The 22,944-nt window shown below is 47.8% G+C and overlaps 1 protein-coding gene across 3 annotated transcripts in view; it reads left to right on the top strand.

Annotated features, from left to right (window-relative positions):
- Positions 1–1,260: 1,260 nt before the first annotated feature.
- Positions 1,261–22,944, top strand: part of TCF7L1 (transcription factor 7 like 1) — a 159,071-nt gene continuing 137,387 nt past the window's right edge. The window contains exons 1-3 of one of the 3 annotated variants that reach the window (XM_022555994.3): positions 1,261–1,531; positions 1,614–1,677; positions 1,916–2,043. In XM_022555994.3, the coding sequence (XP_022411702.1) occupies positions 1,292–1,531; positions 1,614–1,677; positions 1,916–2,043 (432 nt within the window). In that variant the 5' untranslated portion in view covers positions 1,261–1,291. Of the gene's footprint in view, positions 1,532–1,613; positions 1,678–1,915; positions 2,044–22,944 lie in introns of those variants that run through there. The other 2 variants (XM_022555995.3, XM_089922879.1) reach the window with 2 other exon arrangements.

The raw sequence follows: 22,944 nt of genomic DNA, 5'->3' as shown, positions 1-22,944 counted from the left end.
TTTAAGTACTCCCATTCTGCCTTCCAGTCTGCCTTTTAAAACGGACGCTCCCACCAGTAGTTCCCCACTATGGAGGACACAAGATCCACTTTTTCAAACTTTCCTGAACTGGGTGGAGAGATGATATTTTAACGTTATCACAGGAGGCATTTCTTTAAGCATGAGGCTGGTCGGGCATTTTTCATACGTTCATTGGCTCTCGAGGCAGCTTCGTGAACGCTTCAAAGGTCACTGGGCAGACAATCTTCCTTCGCAACGAACCAAATCCGAATTCTTTCTGAAACCAAGACCGTGAGTTATTCGATTAAGGACCTAGTCCGGAACTATGGGGCGAAGGTGATCTTTGGGATTTCAGCCTGGGTGACTCTGGACACCTGAACAAAGTCGAAAACATGAACTGGGGCGGGGGGCGCGTTGGAACCCCACAGGAAAGAGGAGCGGGAGGCCGCCCGGCATATTCCGGGGTGCCATACATTTCCCCAATCCTGTGCCCTACGCAGCCGGCGAGGGCGACCAGGCCGGGAGGGACCCAGCGCTGCGAGGTCTCCAGGCACTGAGAGTGTCCCCGGCGGGTCTGTGGGTCCGAAGCTTTCCCGCAGGGGGCAGTGCCGCCCGCCGGCGCGCGGATCCGGTGGGAGGGGGTGTGGAGCCGGTGCGGAGTTCTGGGGGCTCTCGGGAAGAAAGTTAGGGGATGCCTAGGGGTGGGGGCGGGACCCGAGCGGTCGGCCGGAGGGTGGGGACAGGGCCGCGGGGGTGCAGGGTAGGGCGCGGGGAGGGGGTCTGGGCGAGTCTGGGCGCGAGGGCGGTGCGAGCTGCGGGGAGGCGCAGCCCCGGAAGGTGTGAGCGAGCGGCAGGCGAGTGTGAATGCGAGTGTGTGCGCGCCGGAGCTCTCCGGGTTCTGTGAGGCGCGCGGGTGTCAGCTTGCAGCAGGGCTCCTCCCTCCGGCCCCCCTGGCCCGCGCGCCGGTCCCTCCTCCCTTTCCCCGCTCGCCCCTCCCCGGCGGGCCAGGCGCTGGGACACCCCGGCGGAGCAGGCGGCGGCGGCAGCGAGTTGGGGAGCCCCGGGCTCCGCGCTGCCGGTGGGGCCCGAGCCGAGCCGCCCCCGCCCCGGCCCGGCCGCGCCGGCCCAGCTTCCCTCCGGGCCACGCCCTGTCAAACTTTGTTGCTGCGGCCGCCGCGGCGGCGAGCGGAGCGGGCCGGCCAGCGGGAGGGAGGGAGGGAGGGGCGGGCGCCGGGCCGGGCGCGGGCGGCGAGGGGCTCCGAGAGCGGCGGCCCCGGCCCGCGGCCCCACCATGCCCCAGCTCGGCGGCGGCGGCGGCGGGGGAGGCGCCGGCGGCGGCGGCTCGGGCGCCGGGGCGGCCGGCGGAGGGGACGACCTCGGGGCCAACGACGAGCTGATCCCCTTCCAGGACGAGGGGGGCGAGGAGCAGGAGCCGAGCAGCGACAGCGTCTCGGCGCAGCGGGACCTGGACGAAGTCAAGTCGTCCCTGGTCAACGAGTCGGAGAACCAGAGCAGCAGCTCGGACTCGGAGGTGAGGAGGCTTCCGCGGCCGCCCCGGGGGACCCCAGCCCCGCGCTCGCTCACCCGCCTTTGCCTTTGTGTCTCCTCCGTAGGCGGAGAGGCGTCCGCAGCCCGCCCGGGACGCTTTCCAGAAGCCGCGGGACTATTTCGCCGAAGGTAAGTGCCGGCCCCGGCAGCCCCCACTCCCGGCCCCGCGGCGTTCGGCGCCTCATCTGCGGCCGATCTCGGTACCCCTTACCCCCGTGGCCGTGCCCCTGCTCTCCGCCCCTGTCGGCCTCAGCAGTCCTGGGGCGCGCGTGGGGGGCGCTCGGGTCCCCGGTCCCCACTCCGGGTCCCCAGCCGCGGCGCTGTCCCGGGGACCCCGACCTTACCCCCTCCTTGGTCTTGCCCGCAGTGAGAAGGCCCCAGGACGGCGCGTTCTTTAAGGGTCCCCCCTACCCTGGGTACCCGTTCCTGATGATACCGGACCTGAGCAGCCCGTACCTCCCCAACGGACCCCTGTCTCCGGGAGGAGCGCGCACGGTGAGTGCCCGTCCCGCTGCGCCGGGGCGGGTGGGCGGCCGGGGCCCGCGAGATGCGCCCCCGGGCTCGGCGACAGGGTGGGGGATGGGGGATGGGGCCGTCCCGTGAGGATCCTGGGCAGAACTTGCTTACGGGGTTGAACTACTCTGGCGGTCGAGGGTTAGGCTGCGCTAGGCAGTGCCTGCATGAAAGGAAAGTGCCTTTACATGCTCCCCTTTTGCTGGGGAGAGGCTTTGGGGTCCACTTCTGGGGTCCTCCTTGGTCTCCAGAATTCTTTGCCCGCACTAAAGGGAAACTTGGATTTGTGCCGGTTGGGCGGGGGTGTGTGTGTGTGTGTGGGGTCTCGCTTCCTTCCTGGAAATCGGTCAGCTTTCCCTGGCAGTTGGGCAGTGGGGCCGGGGGAGCAGGGTTGGCGACGCTGTCCCACGACTCCAGTTTCGCTGGGCGGCTGTGAGTTCGTTCCTAAGAAACCCAGTATTCGTGGCGGGTTATTCACACACACCCCTCCTCACCCCCAGCCCTCGCGCGGGGGCCTCAACTTTTCTGTAGAGCTCGGGATTTTAAACTCGCCGAGATGATTTCGAGGGCGAATCGAGGCATTCTTCAAGTTGAGGAACTTGGCTTTTTCGCCCTTTGTTGCCGGCTTTTCTCATTTAAAGCGAGCGCTGCGACACTTTAAACCTGTTAATGGGCGCGCATTGTGTGCTGCGCGCTGGCATTTAGAGCTGTGATTAAGCAAATTGACCGGGCCCCAGACGACGTGCAAATGAGGGCGGATTCCTTCGCCCCCTCCCTGGCTCTAACTCCCGCCCCCCGCGTCGCGAGGGGCACAGCCCGGGGCTGGCCAGGCTTTTTTGTCCCCTGAGTTACCACCCCACCCGAGGGCCCGCTGCCCAGGTGCTAGGTCCAATGGCAGATCTTGGGTGAACACCTGCCTACTATGCGCCAGGCTCTTGCGCGCTGCTGCTTGGGCGCCCGCACGCCGTAGTGGTTCACTTTGCTCCCTGCCCGGTTTCCCAGTGCCCGCCAGTTCGTGCTGTTTTGATTCGGGGTGGAAGGTGTTTGGCGTCTTAAGAGCTGACCCGACAAACTCACTTTATGCTCAAGTTGTCCTTAAATAATAATCATAGTTAAAGGGCTGCCTGGGAAACGCTGGTGCTGAATGGACCATCCCTGCCGTCATGATACAGTGGTCGGTGGAGAGTGGAGACATCTGCCGCCGGTTCAGTGGGGCCGCTCTGCCGGCCGGTTGGGGTGTGGGAGTGGAGGTTGGGGACTCTGGCCAACCGAGAGCAGAGTGGAGCCGCACAGCCCTCTCCTTTCAAGCAGGGAAGACCCTGCACCTTTGGCCCTGCCTCGGTGCATCCTGGGAACTCCCGAATGTAAGTCCTGAATATGAGCTGGATACTGGCATCAGGCTGTTGCTTTTTCTCATTCATGTTAAAAGAAAAATGTGTGAGTAAAAGTTGAGCAAAACAAACTGCAGTAACATCGTTCAGGTTTTCACAGATTCTTTTCCGTGTCCGCAGATGTGGCTCAGTTCTGAAAGTTTTAGTAGGGTTTCTGTACGTGTGTGTGTGAAAAGGTAGGTCACTACACTATCAGAGTCCCTTTTCTCCATTTTACCTTTAGTTGTCTGGGAAAAGGAGTTTGGCATTTCTGTGAGTCAGCACCGATCCATGTCCTGATGCAGATAAAGTCGCCAGAAATGTTCCAAATATGACTAATTCTTTCACTCAAGCTAGCTATTCCTTTCCCCTTTCTCACCAGGGCATTTTGATTCTTCCTCTTTGAATGGTGACCACTGCCTGTCTTAATATGCTGCTCTTCTCCTCCCCCTCAGGAGCCCAAATGGGACAGATTTTGTTTGTGTCAGTCCCCTTTCTTCTACCATCTTCTACCACCCTTCCTTCTTTCTACCATCTTACATGTACTTTTGCCTAAGAGCTTCCAAAGGCTGCTTCTTTTTGGTATTGGCTATTCCTGATTACTGACTGCATCCAGGCCTGCATGGGATTTTTGGAGCCCTCCTTGAGGAAGCCAGCCTTTCCCCTCTGCATGCTTTTGACTGTCCCTGCTCATTCCTGCAGTTGTTCCCTGCCTGAGCCCATGTCACTGTCCTCCTTTTTGAGCCTCCAAGAACACTCACCCTCTCCCTGTTGATCCTTCATACGGGACCTAGTATGTCCTGCCTCACTCTCCTGTTTCCATCTTGCCTCCCTGATGAATTGCCCTTGCAGAAAAGTAAGTTCAATGCCCCCATTGTTTCTGTGCCCCTTATGTGTCTGTCATTGTATTTTGACCTGCCTGGTTACAAAGTTTATGGAAGTTTCCTGCTGTTAGATCAGCTCAGTAGAACCTGCTAATTTGACTCTATCCTTGGGCGTCAATGACTGTTAGGAAAGCAAGGGAGGAAACACTTAAGCACTTGATTGTCTGGACTGTAGGACTGAGATGATGCTTTTCCTTTGGATGATTATATTAATGTGATTAATGATTATATTAATGTGATACTGTAGGCAAACTATAGGTGCAGACAGAGTGGCCCTCTGTAGGGGTCCCTGCCTGGTAAAAGGAATGTATTGATAGATAGATATGGGGGGGAGAAGGGGGAGGAAGGTGGCTGAAGGGTGAGGGGGGTGGTGGATTATATGATCTGGTCTCTCTTTTAGCATCCTGAGTCTTTTTTGGTTTCATATCTAAGTTTCACAACCTTAGTCCTTGCTGCTCTAAGGCCTATATGTGGTATAAAATTGGGTGACCTTAGTTCTCTTATGCCCTAACACTTTCTGGAAATACCAGGCCAGAGGCAAACGTGAGGTTTGGCTGGAGTGTTCTCAGGGTATTAATTGACCCTAGGAATAGTATTAATTGACCCTAGGAATAGCAACAGGGCTGCAGCACCCTCACCCACTGGCAAAATTCCTTCTGGGACGACTGGGGGCCGGCCAGTCCTCCAGTCTGGCCATCTCCTCCCCATTCATTACCTTTGCCCTCCACTCTGGTTTGGCTGGGAGGCTGGGAAGTGGCCTCTTCCTGAGGCTCTTTAGAGAAGAGGTCCCCTTAACCCGGGGTGTGTGCCAAGCCTCCGAGCCGTGATTCATTCTCATCTGGAGCTCTGGGGACCCTGTGGCCTGTGAAGAGAGGAATAACGGCCACAAATCACTTTTCACTCCTTCCAGTAGTCACACGAAATTATACATTCATTCATGAAAAGGCTTCACCGGTTCACTAAACCACCTTGGTGCTGTTGACTAGAATTTGGTTAGGAAAATGTAAGTCAGCACAGAAGAAAGCAGATGTCAGAAATAGGACTAATCAGAGCCACAAAGAAAATGCAGCGTGTGTTCAGCGAGTGAGCAGCAAAGTGATAGGCGTGGGACCGTGACCACGGTGTGAGTGCTAATGACATTTTGGAAAAGAGCACTTGCAGGTAGGGTTGCTGAGGAAATCTATAGTTTTGGGTCCAGTGTATAAATTTTAGAGCTGCCTTTGTGCAGCTCAAGCACCAAGTTATTCATAGATTTCTCAGACCATCACAACTCAGATTTCTGTAGGAAATTACTCTGTCCTCCAAACAAGTCCTTCGCATCCCACTGCTTCCCATGGGCAGTCCTGCTGATATCCTGGGTGCTCCTGTTTTCCTTCCTGACACAAAGGAGTCCAAGCAGAAATCTTTGTGTACGTATAGAGAAGTTTTCTGGTTTTTAGGAGTTGTATGTAAAAGCCAAGTATTGATAAAACCTCTTCTTTTGGAAGATCAGTATAAACATGCTGCTTTTGGGAAAGTTCTTTTAAGCCATTTCATCTAAATATAACTTCTGTTCTATTTTTCTCTAAATATAACTCAGGGTTTAATGAGGGCTTTTCACATGGAATGAGCATTTACGAGGGCCCTGCCTGCGTTGCTGAAGTTTTGGCACTTAGATTTCTGGGGTGACAATTGATGACAAACTCTGTGGAGGGACTCAAACCCTGTCAGTCCTTTTTCTTTGGGTGGGTGGATCTGACAGAGAATACCTGCTTGCTCTGTTACAATTTTGGAAAGGTTTAGGTTGGTCTCATTCTTTAGTGATCTTACTTCTGGGGAATCTTGAAAAATAGGCCAGCACATGTACACACACACACACACACACACACACACACACACACCTAACCTTCAATACAGAGTGTTCCAGCCTTTAGAGTGATGTGCAAAGTTACCCAAAAAAATTGTGGCATAAAAAGGAATTTAAATGATTAACTCATTGGAAAATGCATAACGTAAAGATCCTATATTCCAACTTAAGAGTCCATTTTTACTTGCTAAAACTGGGGAAATTCAGATTGGCATCCTTAAGATAAAAGTCATAACGCGGGCTTCCCTGGTGGTGCAGTGGTTGAGAGTCCGCCTGCCGATGCAGGGGACGCGGTTTCGTGCCCCGGTCCGGGAGGATCCCACATGCCGTGGAGCGGCTGGGCCCGCCAGAGCAGCTGGACCCGTGAGCCATGGCCGCTGAGCCTGCGCGCCCAGAGCCTGTGCTCCGCAACGGGAGAGGCCACAACAGTGGGAGGCCCGCGTACCGCCAAAAAAAAAAAAAAAGTCATAACGCCTTGACTTCCTCTGATATTTATTGTAGGCCTATCATGGGCAATGACTAAGTGACTGTGGGAGTTAGGCTGAATTAGACCCAGCTTTGCCCTGAAGGACCTAAAAATCGAGTTAGGAAGAAGTGATGTTAGTACCAACCACTATAACAGGAAGTCCACGTTAAGAGTCAATAGAATTCAGAGAAGAAGTTTCAGAATAAAAAGAATAGAAAAATTGTCTTGGGCTGGCATGGTCAAGGAGGGCAGGTAAAGGAAGTTGTTTTAGACTAGTCCCTGAAACTCATCACTCTTTAATTCAAAGTAATTTTTGTTAACTATAAAAAAATTTAAACAGTACAAAGGTATTTAGAGGGAAAAGCAGAAGTCCTGCACGTACATCTGAAGGTAGAAGCCAGCACAGGGAGAGCAAAGGCATGCAGTGGGGTCGAAGTTCAGGGCCATTTGGGATAATGCAAGTTTTTCCATTTGCCTGGAGGGGTAAGGGGCCAGACCTTGAATGCCAGTGAAGGAATCTGGCCTTATTCAAGAAGTAGCAGAGTACCATCCAAAGTTCTGCTGGGAAATAATGTGACTTGTACATGTGCTTAAAACGATAATAGTGATTGTGGGGAGAGGACCTGGGAGGAGCTAATAATGCTTGGGAGACTCTCAGGAGGCCAGGGGCGAGGTGAAAGGGGCTTAAGAGTATCTGAATGGAAAGGAAGGGTAGCATGAGGGAGACTGGCAGGGTTGCTTGAGTTTGCGTGGGAAGAGGTGGTGGATGGATGGAAGGGAGGGAGGGAGGGAGAAAGGGGCTGATGTCGCAGTCAACTCCTGGTGTCTGAGCCTGGGAGACGGGGTGTGACTTCTGGCAAGTGGGGCCCTGGCCCTCCATCTTTGCCTCCCCAGTGCTGGACAGATGGTTATGAACTGTTGTAGCAATAACAGCCCACGTGGTCTGTCAGAGGGTCTCACTTAGAGGAACTGCTCAGTCTCGTTGGAGAGGCACTGGGTTTGAGGGGATATTGAGGGAATAGTTGAAGCTTCAGCAACAGGATGATGCAAGGGAGCAGGAGAAGAAAGGGAGGGGTGCTCAGAGCAGAGAAGTCCCTGAGGGAGGATGGAAAGGGGTCTCTGCCGAGGTGGGAGGAGAGCTTAGGGACTGCGACTGCACGGAAGCTGGAGGGGAGGGAAGGGGGCGGGGTGCTCCTTAGTGTCAGATGCCACAGAGAGAGGGGAGAAGAGGACTGAGGACTCAGAAGGAGCTTTGGGAATTCACTAATCAGGAAGTAATTGGTGCCTGCAGAGAGCAGTATTTCAGGCAAGTGATAATGAGAACCGTAGATGCTAGCCTCAGGCTTCTTCGTCGGGTGTCGAGGTGCTGTAACCAGGACTGGTCCTGCCGTGTGGCCCGTCCCTCACTCCTCAGCCAGAACCCACACCAGACTCCCACACATGTGAGCAGCCTCCTACCTTACACATTTCACTTTCTGTCTCCCGTAACCTGGAAGGTGCTGGAAAACCAGACTCTGGGCAACCCATCGAAGAAGATGGGCTGTGGCAAAGAGAGGGATGGGAAGGGCTGCAGGCTCCGGAGAGAGTCCATGTAGGATGCTGGAGTGGGAGCTTGTTTGTACTAGCGGTAGCGGGGTAAATGGGGAGGAAGAGATGAGATTGAGAGCTTCGGGACGAAGGCAGTGTTCTTCCCTCATAGATGGAGATGCTCCATGGCTCCATCCACCAACAGTAGGTATTGTTCTCTTGACTCTGCGGGTGAGCCCAAGCGTTGAAGAAGGGGATGTAGAAAAAAAAATGCAGAGGTGGAGTTGCAGAAATTGAGGGGGAGTGCATTGGTTGTCTAGATGACTTTGGGATTATCAGTAAAAACCAAGAGCAAGTTGGCTGGGGTTTTGTTGGCAGTAGGGAGACCACAGGCCCTTCCTCTGTACCCAGTTATAAAGCCAAACTTGTTGGGAACCTTTTAGCTACATGTCAATAATGAGATGTTTGTGCATTGATTGAAAGATATGACACACTTGGGAAATTTTTCCTCTTTTTATTGTCTGGAGCTGGCTGACTTTGAAGGGGGATAGAGGTGAGGATCAAAACACAGCTCATTTTCAGTCAGGGACAGATGTTGGCATGTGTTAAGTTATTGGGGATGGGAAAGGACTGGAAAAAAAAGCATGTAGAGAATTGCCCCATATTGGCTAATCTAATAATGTCTTTTTAGAGGAGGTTTTTATAAGTCCCATGTGTTACTGTTCTCTCCCAAACTGGATTGGATTTAGGGAGCAGTGAAATAATTGCAGTTTCCAAAACCTTGGCATTTGGGAATGAAGGGACATGGGGGGAGTGAAGGGGGCTTGCCTTTTCCTCTATACTGTGTGTGCCGCCCAGGGAACAACTCTGGGGCACTGGGCAGCTTCTTTCTGAGATATCCCTCGATTGCCAGGTAGCTTTAAGGTTCTAAAGGTTTTAGGTTCAGAATCCTAAGTCTTTCCTTTTCATGATGTGTATAGCCTACAGATTTTCATGGGAAAATGACCTTTTAGTTTACAAATACATTTCAAAGTTTGAAAATTAAATCATAAAGATGTTTTCCTGAACATGACCCTTTTCATGAGATTTTGTGGAAGTAGTAAGGGACGATAACTCCAGTCACCTGGAGCTCTCAGGACAGGAAATGAAGTCACACATACACTTTCAAACTGTTATAGCAGTTTAGAAATCTGTTCCATTCAAGAGGAGGAACAAGACTGCAAGTGTTCACCCCAATTGTGGAAAAGAAGTGTAAACAAAAAATTCACAAAAGAAGAAGCTACGAACGCCTACTAATTATGTGAAACTATGGTCAGCCTCCCAGGTAGTCAGAAATGTTAATAAAGATAAGCACTATTTTTTGGCCACCAAATTAACAAAGGTTTTGTCTTACTAAGACTGTTCAGTGCTGGCAAATGTACGGTGAACTGGGTGCTCTTAGTTGCTGTTCCTGAAGGGTGTTGACAGCCCACTGCATTGGGAAAGCACTTGGCAATGGTTGCTAAAACCTTAACATTTGTCATTGCTTCTGACTTAAGGAAGTAGATACTTGCTATTCCCATTTTGCTGCTGGGCAGACCGACTTGTAGAGGTCAAGTATCTTGTTCAGGGTCACGCAACTAGTCATCGACAGCACAGAGATTTTAACTTGGTTGTGAGTGCCAAGGCTGGGTCTTCCCATTTCACCCTGTGACTTTTCACGCATGCCTGATGTCACTAGCTCCTCCCCGTCTTGGGAGAAGGGCAGCTGACCTTTGTCTCCCAATTCAGAAATCCTGACGTGAGTTACCAGTCAGGGTGGAGGGCAGGTAGATTTGTTCCAACTTTACAAATCGGACCTGGGAAGGTACCTTCCCAAATAAACAGTTGTGTAAGTGACTGAGCGGCTTTGGTTGAAGTTCTTCGTCCAGTGCTATCTGTGCTCTACAGGCATCAAATAACCTTTAGGTGGCGGCCCCAGGAATTTTACCGCCACGTTACCTTCCTTCAGAGAAAAAGTGGTTGTCTGTTAACAGAGACATGAACTTTTCTGAACTGGGGGACTGTTTTTTCCTGTTGAGATCAGTGAGGTTGGAAGAATACACAAGTGTGTCTTTGGGGTGGAAGGAGGTGGGAGGGGCAGGCTTGCTCGCTACCCCTGCAATTTGGATTACAACGTAGTTTGGTTAACAAACCAAGCTCTGGTGAACCAAGTATGCAAATATTATTTCCTTATTGTGCGTTTTATAAAATATTTTATAAATTGGTTGCTTTTGTTAAAGTTCTTTATAAGTTAAAAATAAGTCCCAATCACCTGTAACTGAGTAAATTGACTGTTAAAGAAATAAATACTAGATTTTTACACAGAGAATTGCAGAGAATGTGTTAGTCCCCACCACCACCCCTTTTCTGTGTATGTGTGTGTATGTGTGTGTGTGTGTGTGTGTAAGATGGTTTGAAATTAGGAATCAGGTAATTTGATACCTTTTTATTCACTTACCAAATTTATCTTCCAGGTGGTCTCTTTCTGAAAACAGTAGCATGGTGGAAAGAGTAATAAGGGGCTTCCAAGTCTGGTTAATAGAAGTTGGGGAGGCGCCGGGGGTCCTATCTAAGCCCTCTTGGAGATCTGTATATTACAAGGCATTAATCTTGGCGAGATAAATGTCTTATATACTTCATAACGTGGATGGGGCCGTTATTTGTAGGAATATCTATAGAAAGTGTGTTGTGTGGAAAAACAAAGATGTAAATATGAGATAGTAACTGTGATTAAGAAATAGATGGATCTGATGATAAGGAAGAAAAGCAAAAGAAGTAGGAATGAGCAGTATGAAAAGTTGAGTTTGTGATTGACATGTACACACTACTATATTTAAAATAAATAACCAACAAGGAAAAAAAAAAAGAAAAGAAAAGCTGATCAATTTACAAGTCCAGATTTGTTGGCAGTAGTGATTTCTGATATTTAGGACTATACTGTTTCCATAAATTCCAAAGATTATATACCAGAGTCACTAGAGTCAGCCGGATTTATAAGACATACCTTCTAGGAGTGCACTGGGGGTTCCTCCCTGAGTTTCTTGTGCAGGGGACTCCACATGGGTACCCTGCAGCCCTCTGAGCTGGAAGGGACCATCCAGCTCACCCCAGTGGTGAGAAACACAAGCTCAGGGAGATCGTAGGCTTGCCCAAGATTAATTATGAGTGATGGAAACAGGACTAGAGCTCAGCTGCACCCCCTGGAGCTTCACCCTGTCCACTACTCAGGGAGATCGACAGCAACCCTGGCAGAAAGCCATGCTATGGAGAAAATGCATCTCAAAGTATTTCTTTATTAAACTAGAACACCTGACCCATGATAAATGATTCATAGACATTTGTTGAATGTTGACAGCATGAATATTTAAACATCAATATTTAAAAAAAACAGCCTTGTAGGCACCTGCAGTGTTCCCGGGTGCTGTATCACACCATTTACAACTGTTACCACATCTGATAGTACAACCTCTGTTTTATCCACGAGGAAGCTGAGCCTGAGAGAGTAAGCGAGGGTTCCAGAGACACCTCTCCAGAAGGTCGTAAAGCCATCGTTCCAATCACAATGCTGCAATTTCCCCTCTACTGAAAGTGGACGGCCAAATTAATGTGAAAATGCCATTTGGAGCAAGATAACAAAGAAATGGTGTGTGAATAAAAAGTGACTAATGAGCAACATCTCTGCATTCATTCTTTTCAGTGGCCTTCCCAGCCCTTTAACAGGAGGAACTTGTAGTCACTGCTTCTGCCTGGGGTAGAGTCAGAGCCTTAATGGTTGGTGTCTTTATAGTTTCAGAGATGGTATTTGTTGCGATCTTAATCTTCCTTTGCTTTTCTGTGCTGTGCAGCTCCATGTAATCTATGTTTTTCCCCTTCAGTTTCCCTTGTGTTTTCTTCTGACATCTTGAGGTACTAAACTTGGATCCTTAGATACCACAATATGCAATATTGGTATATGCATCTGTTGACTTGGTCTACTGCCTACTTCCACTCCTGACCAGCCCCACTTGCTTGTACATGTGTGAATATTAGTTTGTATGTAAATTAGATACAGTCATTGCTTATTAATCATATCATCTATTTAAACATTTCCAGACGGGATACATAGAGGAGAGGTATAGCGGGAGTCTTAGAGATTCGTGAGATGGAAAACACTTCGTACTTCTACTTTACAACATAAGCGTCTCTGTTAATAAAATGATTGTCGGGGAGAGAGACACTGGTCTGAAGCTTTGGAGTGGGAAAGAGATCATCCTCATGGGCATGTTCCCGGGTCTCCTAAGGAAAGTTAATGCAGGAAGAGGAGGGGATGGTGAAAAAGTCCAGAGATGGGGAGAACACCTTAGTGAGCAGCTCCTTTGAGCTTGCACCAAAAGAGAGGAGAGAGGAATGGTGGAGAGAAGCCCGAGGATTGAGGGGTAGAAAAGCATACTCCACTGACCAGCGATATTTGTGGCTAAGGGGTCTGGGACTAGGATTTGGCCACAGTCAGTCAGGCCTTGGACCCTAGCCCAGCCATGGTCTGGCTGTGTACCCCCTGTGCCCTAGGGCCCTCTTAGGCAAAATGGGGATAGTGGTAGTGTTTGAGTGTCACTGAATTACATTTTGGCTGAATGGACTGTGTTTTAAAACCAGGATTTTTCCAAGGCTAAAACTAAATATCATAGGATGAATCTCTGAGATACAGAAAGAAATCAGAAATGTCATCAGAATAATTTACAGTATTATCACAACTTGATTAAGATGTTTAGTGACCAAAAATTTTTTGTAAACACATTTTTAAAAATAAATTTATTTATTTACTTTTGGCTGCATCGGGTCTTCATTGCTGCATGGCCTTTCTCTAGTTGTGGGGAGCGGGGGTCTCTCTTTGCTGCCATGCACGGGCTTCTCATTGTGGTGGCTTCTCGTTGCGGAGCACGGGCTCTAGGCGCGTGGGCTTCAGTAGTTGTGTCATGTGGGCTCAGTAGTTGTGGTTCATCGGCTCTAGAGCACAGGCTTAGTAGTTGGGGTGCACGGGCTTAGTTGCTCTACGGCATGTGGGATCTCCCCGGAAAAAGGCTTGAACCTGTGTCACCTGCATTGGAAGGTGGTTTCTTAACCACTGTGCCACCAGGGAATCCCTCAAATGTCTTTTGCAGTAAAACAAAAAACATTAAAACATTTTGCTGGGGCTGGGGGGTGTCTGGAATGGCCCCAAGACCTGTGCTATACTTAGTTGTCATGTATCTTTAGTCTCCCTCAGTCTAGAACAGTTTTCTTTTTTTTTAAGATTTATTTATTCATTTTATATTTTATTATTGCTGCTTTGGGTCTTTGTTGCTGCACACGGGCTTTCTCTAGTTGCGGCGAGCAGGGGCTACTCTTCCTTGCAGTGTGTGTGCTTCACATCACGGTGGCTTCTCTTGTTGCAGAGCACGGGCTCTAGGCGTGCGGGCTTCAGTAGTTGTAGCACACGGGCTTCAGTAGTTGTGGCTCGCAGGCTCTAGAGCGCAGGCTCAGTAGTTGTGGCGCACGGGCTTAGTTGCTCCGCGGCACGTGGGATCTTCCCGGACCAGGACTTGAACCCGTGTCCCCTGCATTGGCAGGCGGATTCTTAACCACTGCGCCACCAGGGAAGTCGTAGAAGAGTTTTGTTTGTTTTTTTTTTTTTTTGCGGTACGTGGGCCTCTCACTGTTGTGGCCTCTCCTGCTGCGGAGCACAGGCTCCTGACGCGCAGGCTCAGCGGCCATGGCTCACGGGCGCCTGCTCCGCGGCCTGTGGGATCTTCCCGGACCGGGGTACGAACCCGCGTCCCCTGCATTGGCAGGCGGACTCTCAACCGCTGTGCCACCAGGGAAGCCCCAGAACAGTTTTTTGATCTGTCTCTTGTGTTGACTTTTTACGAATACAAGCCATTTATTTTGTAGGACCTTGAACATTTTTTTTTTTTATGATGTTTCTTCAAGTAGATTCAGGTTGTTTATTTTGAGCTACAAAACTGCATAATTGATGCAGCATTGATGTCTTTCTCAATGCTTCTCCTAAGCGGTGCCATCTGTTTTTCCCCATTATAGGTGGTGTTAATTTTGATCACTTGGTTAAAATTTGGTCTATCAGATTTCTCCAAGAGAGTTACTATTTTTCCTTTTTGTAATTAATGTGTCTTATGGGGAGATACTTTGAGACTATGTAGATATCCCGTTTCTCATCAAACTTTCGCCTGCTGGTCTTAGCATCTACTGACGTATCTTGCCAGAAACAGTTATCACTGTGGTAGTGGCCAGACTGGTGGTCAGATATTTTTGTTTTATTTGTTTATTTTTGCATTTTTTAGTTGAAGTATAGTTGCTGTACAATATTATGTAAGCTACAGGTGTACAATATACCAATTCACAATTTTTAGAGGTTATACTCCATTTATACTTATTATAAAATATTGGCTATATTCCCTGTGTTGTATAATATATCCTTATAGTTTATTTTATACACAGTATTTTGTACCTCTTAATTCCCTACCCCTATATTGCCCCTCCCCCTTTCCCTTTCCCTGCTGGTAACCACTAGTTTGTTCTCTATATCTGAGAGTTTGCTTTTTTGTTATATTCACTAGTTTGCTGTATGTTTTAGATTCCACATATAAGTGATATCATACAGTATTTGTCTTTCTCTGACTTATTTCACTTAACAATAATGCCCTCCAAGTCCATCCATGTTTCTGCAAATGGCAAAATTTTGTTTTTCTTTATGGCTGAGTAATAGTCTGTGTGTGTGTGTGTGTGTGTGTGTGTGTGTGTGTGTGTATGTGTATGTTGGTCAGATTTTTAAAGTTTGACATTTTAACACAGGAACAATTTCTCAGCTCTATGAGTTGCTAGATTGTTTCTGTGCTCTATAGCATATTTGTGAATACTGAATAAGTTGAAGGAACAAGATATTTTTGGTCCTTTTTAAAAGATAATAGTTTGTTCTTCACAGTTTTTGTGGCAGCATCAATCATAAATCAATGATTAATCAAGAAATTACGGTACATGATTTTGAAATCTTGTGAAATATTGAGGTCACAGAGTTTACATTCTGTTCTGTGTTCTTCATAAGATGTAAAGAACTTCCTAGTTAGGATTTTTAGGTTTTTATCTGATGACTGGAGTTTCTCACTGTCTGTCTGGATTTGGTTAAATGCAACCCCAGGGTTTCTTTAAACATGTTTTTCTGTCCCCTGTAGTTCTTGAAAATCATTAGCTGGATTTAGATTCTTGATCAAGCTTCAAGGTTCTCTCTCTCTTCTTTATTATTTTATTTTTTATCTTTTTGGTTCTGTAAATTGACTTTTATAGACTTTATTTTACTTTTTAACTTATTTTTGCAAGACTCATTCATAGATGTTGTCCTTACACTGTGAGACACTTAAGGTCTGGTTGTCTCTCTGTGATATTAACAGCCACTGAAGGTCATCACCCACATCCATTGCTTCCTGAGCAGTTTCAAAATGGCGATAGTCTATGTGTATCATTACTTCATCTATCAGCTGTAATTTTTTTTTTTTTGCGGTACGCGGGCCTCTCACTGTTGTGGCCTCTCCCGTTGCGGAGCACAAGCTCCGGACGCACAGGCTCAGCGGCCATGGCTCACGGGCCCAGCCGCTCCGCGGCATGTGGGATTTTCCCAGACCGCGGCACGAACCCGCGTCCCCTGCATCGGCAGGCGGACTCTCAACCGCTGCACCACCAGGGAAGCACTGTAATATTTTTTAAAAGAGAAGCTACACCTCGGGTCTTCCCTGGTGGTCCAGTGCTAAGACTCTGCCCTTCCAATGCAGGGGGCCCAGGTTTGGTCCCTGGTCAGGGAACTAGATTCCACATGTCACAACTAAGTGTTCGAATGCCGCAACTAAAGATCCTATGTGCCACAACTAAGACCTGGCACAGCCAAATAAATAAATAAATATTAAAAAAAGAAAGAAACTACCCCTCATCAACTATTAGTTACCTTAGATCAGAGGTCAGCAAACTGAGGTCCACAGGCTAAATCCAACCCAGTATTTATTTTTGTAATTAAAGTTTTATTGCAACAGCCATGCCCACTCATTTGCATATTGTCAGTGGCTGCTTTTGCACTGCAAGGGCTGAATTGAGTAGTTGTCAGTGAGGCCATAATTGGCCCACAGAGCTGAAAAGATCTGGCCCTTGACAGAAACAGTTTACTGACCCCTGCTCTAGATGATGTGGAAAAAGCAATTTAAATATTTGATTCTTTCCCCAGTTTTCAGTTGGTTTCCAATTACCCTGCAAAGGTGACCACCGAAGTTATTTCTTAGAATATCGTTACAAATTCATAGACTTAAACCTATTTGGTATGTAGTTCAGTCAATTTACAATTATTATCTTTATTGAAACTCAGATTGCCCCATCTTTAGCCAGTGGGAGCCTCTTCAAGATGGCTCCTGAGTCTTTCTGTGTACACAATCCTAGTGGTCTTGTGGTCTTTGATGCTTCCCTGATTACTGGTGTGGTTCCAAGTTCATCTTGTGGATTTCCTGCTGCAGACCTGGAACCAGCCATTTCTAGGAGCTCTGCTTCCTTTCAGCATAATATGTTGTTTAGAGACCATAGTCTGAATGCGAAGGGTGCGTGTATATATAGCTCCTAAAGGTTTATTCCGTTTAATGTATGAGCATACCAAGCAATCAGTAGAATTTAAAAGTAGAATATAATATGCATATTGTAATTTTAAAACAATCACTTTTTTTGTTCTAAAAGTATGTAATGTTCTCTATTTTTAATGTACTTTTAGTCTTCATAATGTTAATTAATCCTCCTATTTTTTTAGTAATTATAGTTGTATATTAGAATTGTTTTCTATGAAATTAACATCTTTCATGCTTATATTTTATTCTTTCAATAAAATATATACATATCTGCTTCTGCCAACTGTTAGCATTTCAACGGATAAAGCTCATAAGATTTCCACTCAAATTACCTGTGGAATGCTTCCGTGTTTTTGAAAGGGCATGTTCAGGTAATGACAGCAAAGCCAAACATGCTTCATTTGCTTATTTCTTACATTGTGACACTAATTAGATAGATATGTTGGTCACCTCTGTGACCACGTGATCATCCATCATGCAGAAGCTCAGGCCTTCTGAAGACTGAAGCCACAGCTGAACAACAGATTTACATTGAATGCTGAGGCCGAGGCCATATTTTTTACATTCCTGGGACCTACTTCATGGTTGCAAAGATAAAAGTTGTACAGGGGCACAAAGAACAACGCCTGGTACATAGTAAGGACTTCGTTAAGGTAAACTCATTATCAGCTTTGGTGGTCCTGGGTTTTCAGGCCTCCCTAGCCCCTGGGAAATGTAGTCTCTAGTCTCTATATGGTACCATTCCCTGGGCAAGCGCTTATGTTCAGTTTTGGATTGCTGGTTTTCTAGAATCCATATTCTTAGCAATCCTGGCTGTCATATTTCCCTTTCGATTACCATTGCCCCAGCACAGTGCCTTGTACACAAAATCTGTACTGTGTGGATATTGGTTTAATTGCATTTCTCTCTTTTTAATATATCGTATATAATAAAATAAACAGCAAAAACCTGTCTTCCTCCTGGACATTTTTAGACTAACAAGGGAAATCATTTTTCACTTCTGAGACCTTTCAGGGCGTAATCTTCGATACATTGATCTTTGGTGGGTTGATCATTTTAATTTTAATTTTTATCAAGATTTTCTCAGTTAATTCCAGTATTCAGGCTGTACATTCTTTTAAAAATGAAGCAGATTTCTGTGCTGGAGACAGAGTGTCCACTGGTGTGTAGCTGTGGACAGTCAGTCCTTCATCTGTGATGCTGGGAGTATGTTAGCAGTTGTGGAAGCCATATGTTTTTAGGCCTTTGCCAAGGAAAATACTTTAGAATTACATTAGCAACTCCAAGGTATTTTGGCTGTTCTGAATGGACACATGATAGTTTTCCAATTACATAAACTAGAGCTTTTGTTCTATGCTGAACTTTCTTATAGGCTATGGCAACAATAGTGCCTCTATCAGCATTTCCCAGAGTAACATCCAGGGGATGTTAAGAGTTAGTCCTATTGCTTCATTTCTGCAAGACTTCTGGGGCCTTTAACATGCCAGTGTGCACTGCGAATCTCTTAGAGAGGAGTGTATTACGCAGGATTCCTTGGGCTTATTTGATCAAGGCTTTCCTTGTGTTTGGAATACTACCCTCCACCTGGCGTCCCCCACCCCGTGTATAAGTCTCACTGCATACTCCCTGGCTCCCAGCCTTAGATGTGGTCCCTGCTGCAAATGCTCAGCTCCCTGTACTTGACCATGTTTCTTTGCTGGTAAATATGTGGCTTAACAATGACCTGATACACACTTGTCTTCTCTGGAGCCTACCCTCACTGAAGAAGTCGGGGAGTGGGTCCGTTCTGTTCTCTATGGGATTCTCAGCATCAGGCATTTAGAATGGCCCTCCATAAGTATTTGTTGGATGAGTGAAGGGATGTAGACCCCTTTATTTCTGAGTAGCATCTTGCGGAACCAGAGCTCTGCCAAACCCACTTTGGGAACCATAGCTCAGTCTTCATTTTCAGTGTGAATAACTAGAGTTCTGTAGACCTTCATAATGCTACTGAATGTACGCAGTGCATCCAGCTAGCAGGGAACTGTCAGTACATTTAAAGATGAGGCTCACCGGTGGCCAAGAAACACATGAAAAGATGCTCAACATCACTAATGATTAGAGAAATGCAAATCAAAACTACAGTGAGGTATCACCTCACACCAGTCAGAATGGCCATCATCAAAAAATCTACAGACAGTAAATGCTGGAGAGGGTGTGGAGAAAAGGGAACCCTCTTGCACTGTTGGTGGGAATGTAAATTGATAAAGCCACTATGGAGATTCCTTAAAAAACTAAAAATAGAACTACCATATGACCCAGCAGTCCTGCTCCCGGGCATATACCCAGAGAAAACCATAATTCGAAAATATACATGCACCCCAATGTTCATTGCAGCACTGTTTACAATAGCCAGCTCATGGAAGCAACCTAAATGTCCATCAACAGAGGAATGGGTAAAGAAGATGTGGTACGTATATACAATGGAATATTACTCAGCCATAAAAAGGAACGAAAATTGGGTCATTTGTAGAGACATGGTTGGACATAGAGGCTGTCATACAGAGGGAAGTAAGTCAGAAAGAGAAAAACAAATATCGTATCTTAATGCATATATGTGGAATCTGAAAAAATTAGTATAGACGATCTTATTTACAAAGCAGAAATAGAGAACAGACGTAGAGAACAAACGTATGGATACCAAGGGGGAAAGAGAGGGTGGCGGGATGAATTGGGAGATTGGGATTGACATATATACACTATTGATACTATGTATAAAATAGATAACTAATGTGAACCTACTGTATAGCACAGGGAACTCTACTCAGTGCTCTGTAGTGACCTAAATGAGAAGGAAATCCAAAAAAGAAGGAGATATATGTGTATGTGTAGCTGATTCACTTTGCTGTACAGTATAAACTAACACAATATTGTAAAGCAACTATACTCCGATAAAAATAAATAAATAAATATGAGGTTCAGTGCTTGAAATAACTTGACTCAGTGGCACATGGTGAATCAGGTGGGATTGGAACCTTCTTTTCCTGATACCTGTCCCTGGGCCCAGTACCCACAGGCCGCCTGCAAGTCCCCTCTCATGTTGTTAGTTACATAAATGGGAACTCGTGTTGAGACTGGTGGGGGAAGGAGAAATCAGATGCCCCTTTGTGTACTCATTAATGCAGGTAGAACAAAAGGCCCAGCTTGGTTTTCAAGTTCAAGTTTGGCTCACATGTGGTCCTCAGTGAAGATTATGATCTCGGATAAATTAAAAACAAATGTTACAGAAGTCGTGATGAGGTAGAAACGGAGTTCAGGATTCTCGTTTTTAAACACTGGGGTAAGCAGAGACCCCTCTTTAAAGCAGACATTCACCTCCCCCTCTTCCACGCTACCTCGCTGCCTATCATTATGATTACTGTTCATTTTCACTTAAATTACCAAGGCGGGTAGGTGTGTACATGTGGTCTCACGTCAGTGTCCTCGAGTTGGTTCACCAAGCCCCTCGCTTTTCTGAACCAGGCAGACAGACGTTTAGTCAAATCCGCTAACGCATCCAGTGAAAAGGGAATTGCACATTTGGCAAAAACGCCTCCTTCCTTGGGCAAGACCCCCAGCAGCCTGCTGCCCCAGGCGGCTCCTTTTTCTCAAGTGTGCTCAAGGCCAGCGTGCGAGGAGGGAGCACACAGGGTCCCCCTGTATTCTTCTCCCCCAGGCTGAGCTCCCGAGCACATTCTTGACTGGAGCTGGGAAGTCCTGGGGCCCGGCGAGTTTACGCACTAAATGGGACTCTGTATGTCTAAGCCAAATTAAGTCTGCGGGCAGTTTTTACAAGCACAGTAACTGTTTTACAGATGTAAAGAAGCTCAAAAGTACTGTGTATGTTTGTAGTCTCAATCCCTGTAAAGTTTCCACGAGCACATTGCAAGGGCTCTGTACACGGAAATTTAGTTCCTCTGTTCTCACCCTGCTTACCTCTTCACTCTGTCAAAGCACGTGTCATATTAATGTGTGTGTGTGTGTGTGTGTGTGTGTGTGTACACATGACTAGTTCTCAGCCGGGGGCAATTTTGTCCCCCAGGGGACATTTGACGATGTCTGGAGACATTTTTGGTTGTTACGACTTGGTGGGAGAGGGATACTACTAGCATCTCATGGGTAGATAGAGGACAAGGATGCTGCTAAATATTTTAAAAGGCACAGGGTAGTCCCTCACAACAAAAAATTATCTTGTCCCAAATGTTCGTAGTGCTGAGGTTGAAAAACACTGGTGTACAAACACATATCATACATGAATAAAACCATGCGCATATGTGTGTTCACATGCATATATGAATATATGCACACACTTTTTTTTTTTTTTTTTTTTGCGGTACGCGGGCCTCTCACTGTTGTGGCCTCTCCCATTGCGGAGCACAGGCTCCGGACGCGCAGGCTCAGCGGCCATGGCTCATGGGCCCAGCTGCTCCACGGCACGTGGGATCTTCCCGGACCGGGGCACGAACCCGTGTCCCCTGCATCGGCAGGCGGACTCTCAACCACTGCGCCACCAGGGAAGCCCCACATACTTTTTTTTAAGAAGGGACATTAGAGATACTGGTTGGATTTTAGTTACAGTTGAAGAAACTGGGTCCCGGAGGAGCAAAGAGTTACTCACCTCACACAGCCAGTGAGAAACATAGCAGGGGAATTCCCTGGTGGTTCAGTGGTTAGGACTCCGTGATTTCACTGCCGTGGACACAGGTTCCATCCCTGGTTGAGGAACTAAGATCCTGCAAGCCACGAGGCTGGGCCAAAAAAAAAAAAAAAAAGAGAGAGAGAAACATAGCAGGACTGGTACCTGAATTTCTCTTCTTTCTGAACAGTACTTTTTGCAGAGGTAACAGTCTCCTTCTTTGAGTGTTCTGTGTCCCAGAGGAATATTGTATACATTAACTCATTTAACCCTCAGAATGACCCTGCAGGTGGGGACTGTGGTTATTCCTGCTTTACTCTGGAGGAAATCAAGCCTCAGAGAGGTCAAGATGCTTGCCTGAGGCCACTCAGCCATGCAGGGGCAGGGACTGGTATAGAAATCACATTTGCCCGGCTCTTCCCACCTGGCACCACCTCCCACTGGGCCACGCGGAGGCTCGTGTGAGCTTGAGGGACGTGGCCTGTACAGAGGAGATGCTGAGCGGGGTGACCCGTGGGGCTCTGTCCAGCGGTTGTATTCTGAGGCTCCAGTTTGGAAATGGTTCGTAATGCCTGAGTGCTGTCTCTGAGAAGCCCTGAGCTATGGAACCCACAGAAGTTTAGGTCCCACAGCCCCACTGCCTGGTCCGCAGCACTGGGTTGGAGGCCTCTGGGGGGAGAGCAGGAGTGATGGTGGCAAATCGGTCTGCATGGAGCCGGGGAGCTGGGTGGGGCAGGACTGGAGAAGCCCCGATGGGTCTCCTGCCTTCCCCTCCTCTCTCCCTCCTTCCCTGCTCAAGGGAGGCCTGGGGGTTACTAGGAGGTGAGGGGCAGTTGGTGGTAATTACTCACCATTTGAGCAGACGGTGGGCACGGCTTGGTGCCTTCTGGGATAGAGAGAGGCTGGGGGACTCTGTCAGAATGTTGTGTGGAGGACCGAGAGGAAAGCAGGCATTCTGTGGGAAGGAAGAAGGTTCAGAGTCACCTCCTAGGGAGGTCACTTCAGATCCTCAAGTATCCAAAGTATAAACGAGGCACCAGCCGCACTGCCTTTCAAGCTCTGGCTGTGTGGGCAGCAGCTAGAGAGCTGGCGGCCATAACATCTGCCCAGCGGCTCCCCCAGCCTGTCCTCAGGATCTGACCAGTGAGTGCACATTTTGCTGCCTTGTCCCCTCTGGCATGGGTGCTCTAGAACGTAGGCAGTCCATTGCCCTCTGTCTGGGACCTCTCTGTCCTTCTGGGTTTGGTGTCTAAGAGACCATCTACAGACTCCATGTGAGGCTGAAACCCATCCAGCGCTCCAGGGTCCAAACTTTCCCGAGGGCTGTCTCCGTACTTTTTAGATGTGTTTTGTTGTGGGAAGATAAGAACCTGTGTAAAAATAATGTCTTCCCTGACCCTGTGCTGAGAGAGGTTTGAGGACAGAGAGAAAGCCCACATTGCAAGTCCTGAGGAAAAATCGTTGCCTTTGAATTGTATAGGTCAGGCTGGA

Source organism: Delphinapterus leucas, chromosome 13 (genome assembly GCF_059928025.1).
Source record: "Delphinapterus leucas isolate spDelLeu-1000000601 "Yukka" chromosome 13, BTC_Dleu_Yukka2, whole genome shotgun sequence".
NCBI lineage: Eukaryota > Metazoa > Chordata > Mammalia > Artiodactyla > Monodontidae > Delphinapterus > Delphinapterus leucas.
Note: the sequence above shows the minus strand (reverse complement) of the source record. Positions and strands in the feature narration are given on the sequence as shown.